This window comes from Lipotes vexillifer, unplaced genomic scaffold (assembly GCF_000442215.2).
Source record: "Lipotes vexillifer unplaced genomic scaffold, Lipotes_vexillifer_v1.1 scaffold213, whole genome shotgun sequence".
NCBI classification, from domain to species: domain Eukaryota; kingdom Metazoa; phylum Chordata; class Mammalia; order Artiodactyla; family Lipotidae; genus Lipotes; species Lipotes vexillifer.
In genome coordinates, this window is record NW_006780610.1 from 915,927 (window position 1) to 925,486 (window position 9,560).

Sequence of the window (9,560 nt, forward strand, 5' to 3'; positions counted from 1 at the left end):
CTGGCACTGCCCCTCTGCTTGCTCTTTCTGTGCGACACGCAAGACATCGTTCCCCTCTGGGGCCTACACGAGGGCCAGGCCTCAGATGCGGGTCAGCTCATCACCAGGTCACTCATCCACCTGCGGACCCCAGTGGGTGCAGCAGCAGGAGATCATGGATGGCTGTGAAGGGATCCAGTGTGCCCGAGGGCCACCTCTAGGGTGGCGGGTGGTAGGACAGTGCCTGCCAGGAGCTCAGAAGCCAGCACCAGGGAGCATGATGCCTACAGAACTGAACCACCGTCTCCTTGGGGTTACTGTGAAAAACGTGACGTGAACCCAGCCCTAACAGTCAGCTGGGCACAGGGAATCATACTGGTAAAGGTTGGGTGGTCTTTCTATTCCTCGGGTTACTCCGCTGAGTTTTCTTGGAGCTCATAAGGGTCCTGTAGCAGGCCCTTCCCTTGGCGGCCCCAGTGGGGCCACTGCACCCCAGGGCTCACGCCGTGTATGGCCCGCTGCCCCACTGGCTGGGCTCGGCCATGGGACACGAGCAAGCTCAGTAACAGCCTGCACAGCAAGCCTGTCATTTCGGGAGCCAGGCAGTCGCCACGCTGTGAGGAAGCTCAGCTGAATTAGTGAACGATGAGACCGAACCCCTGTCCCTGCTGGACAGGACGAGCTCAGACCCACCACGTGGAGCAGAAAACCACACAGCCAGTCCACTCAACCCACAGAGTGCTGAGAAACAGGAAACCACTGAGTTCTCAGTCTGGACGCAGTAATATAGCCCGTGAGGCATGGGGCCAATATTAGTGAGTATTCCCCAAGTGCCAGGCGCTGTGCTGGGACTATTTATAGGCATTATTTCATTCAGCTCCTACAACCATGTGACACAGGTACCACTATGACCCCCATCTTACAGAAGAAACAGAGGTCCAGAAAGACTAAGTAAGTAATTTGCCTAACATCACCCATCCTGAGTGATAAAGTCAAAATCTGAGCCCAGGTCTGACCAGCTCCAGCACCCAAGTTCATAATAACCACACAGCCTCACACCAGCCAGAGTTACTTTTCTCGCCGGACACCAGCTCAGGGACGGTGGCCATGATGACAGGAGTGCGGGCATCGCCAGAGCAGCAGGTGCAGGGGCGGAGCCAGGCGCCTTGCTCAGCTGTGTTCCTTCCTCCGGTGGTTGGCGGTTCCCTTGGAGGACAGCGCTTTCCCTCAGTAAATTCAGCAGCTCCCCTAGCTGCACCTTTGAGGTACTGAGAAACCAGGCCTGGCCTCCATGGCTCCCCCTCACCCAACGGCTGCCAGAAACACTGAAGTGAGAATTTAACAAATTTTTAAGTAGACACTTACTTACCTTGCCATCCCAACACATTTCTTGAAAATTCAACCACTGCCAACTGCATTCCTAAGCACACGCCTTGCAGGTGGAGGGGAAAAACAAATGAAACTCCATTGAAAAGTCAGTTCCCACATTTCCAACCCGCCTACGTGGACTTTGTGTCCTGATTGTTCCCAGAATTCCAATTACAAACTCTCGTAATTCCCTGCTATAAACATGCAACCCCCTGCTATGTTTTATCTGTACCAGATTTCAAAAACGGGGTCTAAGAGTATATGATGATTCTAGGTTTTAGAAGTCATGTGATTTTAGAAATAAATAATATTCTCTTTAGTACTTTAAAATTCAAGTCTTCTTACCCTCTCTCATTAAGTTCCCAGATACAATTGGTCGTGCTGAAAATGACTAAAATTTACAGCATCAGGAAGCATCCAAAATCATTCTGCCCAATTAGACAGCTGGTGTTCCAAATAAGCATATAAAACCCAGTCTCACATGTCCTGCCAAACAGCTGGGTTCAGTAAATGGACAAGATTTCCTAATTGCTATTTCATTCTCTCAAAATTCTATGACAGCCACATGGAGCTCAAGCTTAAATTTTTCCTTTCAAAGACCAGTTTGAATTTCTCAAAAAACAGAACCAAAAAGGCTTATACTTGAGTTGCTATCTGGAAAGACGGCATCTACGTTTGGTTTCAATGATCTCCGTTTTATTTACAGGCTCCCACGAGGCACCTTTTCTTGTCTTTCCTACTCCTTACCCAAAAAAGGCTTCTTCTGTTTCCGAGCCCAGGAGATCGCTTGGATTTTTCCTTCAGTCCCTCGAACACCAAATCCTCCTGGAACCAGCACGCCACTGTGCAAGAGAGCATACCACAAGCACCCCTTTCCAGTCCAGCTCGCAATAACCCTCCAAAGAGTCACTTCCAAGACACTGGTGCCATGAAGTCACTCCACACACTTGGCTGCTGCGGCTAGGACTGTGATTTCAACACTGCCAATGAGCTGTGCAGAAACACTGTGGACTTAGAAAATGCACACAAAACCATCCACTTTTCTTACTAACATCAGAAAATGCTTATAACAAGAAAAAAAAAAAAAAAAGATGTTGTACATAATTGTAATACCACCCCTGCACAGTATCTGTCCCAGGCAGGGATTCTTTCCTTAAGTTTGCAATTTTCTTTACCTCTTGGCTTGAAGTGCTCCCCTGAGTAGGAAGGGGGCCTTTGCTGGTCAGTTCAGCGTGCCACACTGACCATGGCTGTATGGCTCCATAAGATTCAGCTGTTCTAGTGAACTAGATATTCAGGCTGATTTTTTACTATTGTAGACAAGAGCTGCCCAAAACGAACTATTTATGAGACTCGACTGACAGGTACTCAGCAAATGTTCTGGATGAAACACCTTTAAATAATAAGCCTTATCCACAGATGCATTCAATAAACATTATCAATAAAATTAGAACTAGTTTTCTTCACATTTAATGAAACTGATAAGCTATATTTTTGTGAGGCTTCAGTCATCCAGTATGTATGTAGTCCTTTCAACAATTAAAAGACATTTAAACAAGCCGATTACCTACCAACAGCACAAGAAAGCACAGCACTTGGTTCATTAAAACAAACCCCAAACCCCTGGAAACCAAAGGTAGCGAGTTCTGCTTACTGAGCGCTGCACAGCTTCTGCCAGGCCTCGTGGTAGCGCACGGGCTCCTCCTGCAAGGTGCTCGGCTCCAAGTCCGTGGAATCTATGTACTGGGAGCGGTCAGAGTGGAGAGAAAAGCAGCAGCCTCGTGACTCCTTAGCACTCATGATTTCTAAACAATATTACCAACGCTCCATCTTTCTTAATTTTAAAATAAAGTTTAAAAACAACCTTAGGGCTTCCCTGGTGGCGCAGTGGTTGAGAGTCCGCCTGCCGATGCAGGGGACAGGGGTTCGTGCCCCAGTCCGGGAAGATCGCACATGCCACGGAGCGGCTGGGCCTGTGAGCCATGGCCGCTGGGCCTGTGCGTCCGGAGCCTGTGCTCCTCAACGGGAGAGGCCACAAGAATGAGAGGCCCGAGTACCAAAAAAAAAAAAAAAACTAAAAACAACCTTAATGTATTTACACTTACTAATCTTTTCAAAATAAACTTTAAGGTCTTTCTTATATTTTAAAATATGAGTTTCCTTCCTGAATCGTTTAATTCCCAACTCTGGCTGTCCATCCACTGTACACTCAGTCCACTAGCACAGACCCTGAGGTCCTCTCTGTTCAAGATGTCTCCCCCAGTCCATCTTCCCCCAGGTCACTTCTCATTTTTCTCAACTGTGTTGAAGTATAATTTACACACAATGAAACACAAGCATTTTAAGTGTGCACTTCATGAGTTCTGTCCCACACGCACACAAAGGTATGACCACCATTTCAATCAAGATCCAGAAAGTTCCTGTTGCCCCCCCAGTTCCCTCTGCCCCCTGCAAACACCGTCCTCCCTGCTTCCTGCCTCAGACAATCTTGGCTCTGCTTTCATCACCGCAGGTGGTAGCTCCTCTAGAACTTCAGACAAATGGAACCATGCAGTGTGTAGCCTTCTGCGTCTGCCGCCTTCAGCTCCGTGCAATGTCTCTGAGATTCACCCGTGTTGTTGTGTATCACCACGGAGTTTATTCCTTTTTACTGCTTGGTATTTTTCTACTGTAGGAATACACCACATGACATGTTTATCCACCGACTCGTCCTGGACTTCTGGGCTGTCCCCAGATTTTGGCTGTTATGACTAACTGGTCCATTTGTATAAAAATAGATTCTTTTGGTGGACATGTTTTCATTTCTCTCGAGTAAATATCTGGGAGTGGGATTTCTGGGTCACACACAGTAGGCGTGTGTTTACCTTCATATGAAACCGCCAGACTGTTTTCTCAAGCAGCTGCACCAGTCTACACTCCCACACCCTCACTGACACGCTCAGCCACTCAGGTGGGTGGGTGTTGGTATCTCACTGAGACTCAATTTGCATTTATCTCCCTGACAACTAAAGGCGTTGAGCATCTTTTCGTGTATATCATGTGCATCTTCTATGAAGTGTCTGTTCAAATCTTCTGCCCACTTTTTCATTAGGTTGTTCGTTTTTTTCCTGCTCCTTACTAATACCCTGTGGTGACTTCCCTGAACCCCAGGGCAAAATTCAGGCGTGGCCCAGTTGAGGGGATTCATGACCTGGCCCTCGCCAGCCTGTCTCCAGACACCCTCCAATTCACACTTTTCCATCCACTGAGTTCCCAACCATTCCACACCTCCAAGTCCTTGGATATGCGCTCCCTGCTGTCGGGAATGCCCTTCCCTGCTGCCTTATCCATCTTCCCAACCTGCCCACGGGCCCCTCTTCACACGTCTTCCAGGGCAGGTTCGCCCCCTCTTCTGCCTGCTCGCTTCACACCTGAGAGACCTCACTGACTCGGATTCCCCTCTCGGCCGCCACCATATAACACATGATCGGCACAGGCTACCTCCAAGGAGATAAAATAAATGAATGATCGAAAGAACTAGCAAAAAAATAAGTCAGGGCAGGGTAATGAGATCCCACAATTCTTAAAACACGTATAACAGCTCATCCTCTAGGCACCTGTTCACCAGCATAAAGCAAGCTACATTTTTATGCCGAGAAGCCCCTGGAAAGTAGGAGGCCAGCCCCAGTGCCAACAGCGAGGGCAGCTGCCCAGAGCCATCAGCTCTTCCCCCTCCCCCCGCCAGTCAACACCCCTCAGCACTGAGCTCCAGCTTCACTTCTAATTTCTATCTCTTCCTGAAAAGCTCCATCTGGGAGCTACCTTGCTGGGAAAAAGGTATTAAGGGACAAATGGAAGAGCTGACACATATGGTACTTCCTCCCTGCCAGGTACAGTTCTAAGCACTTTATATGAACTCATTCAATCCTTATCGTAAGAGCCCTGTGACAACCCTTTTTAAAGATGGGAAAACTGAGTCCCAAAGAGGGCTAAGTAGCTTTCCCAGCATCACACAGACTCGGAGGCCTGGCCGCCTGGCTCTGGAACCCCTGCCCTGAACCTCGACACTCCACTGCCTCCAGCCTGACATGCCAGCAGCTCAGCTTCTGCCTGGCACGTCCAGAGCAGAACACAGTGACTACCGTTCACTGGGTGCTGCCCGTGTTCCCAGCATCGGTTGGGTGACTGGACACTTGTTCCTGAGAAACCTCCCAGCTCCACGGGGTGGACACCGGTGTGCAGCACGCTTAGCCACCAGGACTCCCCATTCCCAGGGTCACCTGACATTCAGATCCAAGGATTCACTCTCTTGGATTCTACTCTGACCACATCTTCTCTTATTTCCTGAAAATGCTTGGCTGTTCTCTCCCAGCCAGGAGCCAACCACAAATCCTTCTGACTCCTAAAAAAGAAATTCTAAGCTCCAATAATATAAAGCAGGTGTGCACGCAGCACCTATGAGAACAGAGACGGCCTCCCTGTAGCTGTACGACACCTCCTCACCTTGATTTCCAATTTGTGGTTTATGGCCAGTGCAGAATGCTCCAGAGCTTTAATGACAGAGGCGTACGAGTCTGAGAACTTGGTGTATTTGCCCACGAGGGCAATAGAGCAGGTCTCCAGCAGGCGATCATATCTATCACACAAAGGTCAAGAAACACCAAATCACTCAGAATGTACATACTCCCGTGAGGTCAAAATCACCTTTTAAAGAGAAGAAAAACATGTCTGGGAAAAATATGATAGGAGCAACTACTGTCTGTGTTCTATGTACTGAACAGTAAAGAGGAAGCAATTTTCAGATCAACATGGCAGGCTTTGTAAAGAAAGTAGGATTTTGGAACCTGTTACAAAGAGATGGCTTCAAAATCTGTTCCAAATTTGCTTTTCTTTTTTTTTTTTTTAAGTTAAAAAATTAACAAACACAGACAATTCACAAGAGTTAATGTGATGAAGGGAACAGTCAAATTATGGGGCATCCACACAAGAGTCCATACTCATTAAAATTTTTCATTATAAAGTATAATTAGTAACACAAAAATAAAACTGTGCCATTTTTGTGGCTGCATAATGATATACAAGCAAATGGACACAGACTGAGAGGGAAAATGTCAAAATGAAAATAAGTATCGCTGAACAACAGCACGAGTGCTCCCTCTACAAATGCTTATTAGTGCCATCCAGCTGACTCGGCAGCTACGATACCACACACCCAGTGCTCCGAGGCGCTGTGTGAAGATCTGTGAGGTGCCGTGCAAGCATCACAGAGCGAGGAGGCAAGCAGAGTGGGGACAGCTCTCAAACTGATGAGCTTTGACAGCAGCAGTAAGAAAAGACTGGACCCCCTTGTCGATCCTTTTGTAGTATGGGGTGAGCAGCATGTTCCCAACACAGCTCAGATATTTGGGAGCAGCCAGGAGTGCTCCAGCCACATCCAGCCATCCATGTTGGCCTCGGATACCAGTGCCAACCCACCGCAAGGAGGCCTGTTTGCGTGGGAGACAAGGGTGATAGCTGTGTGATCTGAACTCCCTGAGACCCGGGACCCGGGCCAGCTCTACTGGGACTTCCTCATCCATGATGCAGCTACGTGAGGGCTAAGATCCTTTCTTTACACCCCTTACCATGAAGGCCTTTTCTAGTGTGAGTTGATAGCACAAGTAAGAGAGAGCTGAAAAAAGAGAATAAAAAAAAGAGAAAAAAAAAGAGAAAAAAAGAGAAATAAGGCTCGAACTCCCAGCTCCTTATTATGAAGCAAACCTGTCAGCCATCTCTTTCCACTTCATCAGCATTTTCCGTGGCTGCCTCTCAATAGGAAGGTCAAGTCTCCGGAGAAAATAATCTACAACCCCCTGCTCTTCTAACAACAAGGGGACTCGGTAGATGGACGAGACATCATGGACACAGATCACCTGTTTAAAAATGAGCAAAGGTTAGTTAATTGAAACAAACAAAAACTAACTGGGCTGACGGACTCCTACCAGCTCTTAGGACCTTGGGAAAATAACTGTTTTAAATTTGAAAACAAAGAAAAAGATAACTTTCTAAAAAATATAAATTACCAAACTGACTCAAGAAGAATAGAATACATAGTGGCTAATCTCCTATGAATGTGGATGCAAAAATCCTTAAAAAAAAAATTTTAAAGTTCATAAACCAAACCACAAATTAGTTAAAAAAAAATCATGTCCAAGTAGGAACTGTCCCAAGAACAATGGTTCTCAAAATTGTCTGTCATTGGCATCACTTGGGAGAGCTTCTAAAAATTCAAAAGCCCATGCTGCACCCCACACCACTTACATTTAACAGTGGAATTCACTACATGAATAGATTAAAGTGTGGGGGGGGGGGGAATCACCTCAGTGGAAGCAGATTTAATAAAAATTCAAAACCAATTCATAATAACAATTCCTGGTAAATTAGGAGTGTTAGAGAAAATGCGAAAATATAAAAACCCCACAGCAAACATCATTTGGTTTGATATTTAATATTAATGCTTGATATTTAAAGTCTGAAACAAGGCAAAACTGGTCACTAATCACTAGTTCTATTCAACAGTGTACTACAGATATTAGCTATTACAATTAGATAAGAAAAAAATGTACATGAATTGGAAAATAAGAAAAGATTGCCACTAATTGCATATAATATAACTGCTCACCCATAAAAGCCACGGGAATTTACAGGCAAACAATCAGAACTAACGGGGCTTCCCTGGTGGCACAGTGGTTAAGAATCTGCCTGCCAATGGAGGGGACACGGGTTTGAGCCCTGGTCCAGGAAGATCCCACATGCCGCAGAGCAACTAAGCCCGTGCGCTACAACTACTGAGCCTGCGCTCTAGAGCCCGTGAGCCACAACTATTGAAGCCCGCGGGCCTAGAGCCCATGCTCCGCAACAAGAGAAGCCACCGCAGTGAGAAGCCCGCAGACCGGAACAAAGAGCAGCCCCCGCTCAATGCAACTGGAGAAAGCTTGCGCACAGCAGCAAAGACCCAACACAGCCAAAAAAATTAAAAGTAAAAAAAAAATTTTTTTAATCAGAACTAACAATTTTAGTAAGGTTGCTAAGCTTGAGATCAATGGGCAGAAGTCAGCAGGGTTTCCTATACATGGGTCTTATTTAATCAGGAAATACAATTTTTAAAAATACACCATTCACATAGTAACAAAAATTATGAATACCTATAAATAAATTTAAAACACAATTCACAAAGATAAATAAGCCTAAAAGCCACCTTTAAAAAGAAAATTATAGAATATTATTGAAAGTTCTTTCAACACATGGAGCTGGAAGAGCTAGATATCTATACATGCAAAAAGATGAATTGCAAATTTTACTGAAAAGTTACTATCCATAAAAATTACTCATAATGAATCCTAGACCTATGTGTTAAGCCCTAAAATTATCAAACTTCAGAAGAAAATCTTCATGACCTTGGTTAAGTAGAGTTCTTAGATATGATACCATAAGCACAACCTATAAAGAAAAAAATGAATAAATTGGGAGTTCATCAAAATATAAAAGCTTTTATGCTCCCAAAGACACCATTAAGAAAATGAAAAGACATACACCTGAAATTAGCATGACATTATAAATCAACTATACTTCAATTAAAAAAAGGAAAGACAAAAAAAAAAGAAAATGAAAAGACAAACCACAAGCTGGGAGAAAAAAATGTGCAAATCATATATCTGATAAAAGACTTGCACTGAGAATATATAAAGAACTCCTATCACTCAACGAGATAAGCAACCCAATTAAAAATAGGCAAAAGATGTGAAGTTCTAATTTAAATATAGAAACAACTGTCATATTTTTTAATAGTAACTAATTTTAAGGATAACCTATTCTATTATAGAATTGAATTACCTTCACTTGCTGGGACAGAAATATCTAAAATAACTGAAGTGCATGAAAAAAGGTTGTTCATAACAATGAAAGTATTCTAATGTTCCATTTACTTAGTACGAAGCAGAATCCCTTTGATGGGCTCCTGGCTCAGGCATCTTGTCCAGGAACACTGATCTCAGGTGTCAGGCTACCCTCACACCCTGAAGCTTGAGCCATCGTGGAGATGGAGAGGACAGCTGCTTCTAATAGTCAAAGGCTTTCCTCTTGCTCTACTCACTTTAATGCCAGGGCAATGACTTTAACTGTTTTATATTCTCTCCCATACTCCTAGAAGCCTTGTGAATGGATTTCTCTTATTTTAGATCTTTTTTTTTTTTTTT

General features: G+C 44.9%; 1 protein-coding gene across 1 annotated transcript in view; it reads right to left on the reverse strand.

The window, feature by feature from the left end:
* CTPS1 (CTP synthase 1) overlaps nt 1–9,560 on the reverse strand; it is a 31,180-nt gene that overhangs the window by 7,637 nt on the left and 13,983 nt on the right. The window contains exons 8-12 of the mRNA XM_007453737.1: nt 7,087–7,238; nt 5,830–5,962; nt 3,002–3,090; nt 2,095–2,189; nt 1,349–1,411 (exon numbers count right to left, since the gene is read on the reverse strand). Coding sequence (XP_007453799.1) covers nt 1,349–1,411; nt 2,095–2,189; nt 3,002–3,090; nt 5,830–5,962; nt 7,087–7,238 — 532 coding nt within the window. The remainder of the gene's footprint in view (nt 1–1,348; nt 1,412–2,094; nt 2,190–3,001; nt 3,091–5,829; nt 5,963–7,086; nt 7,239–9,560) is intronic.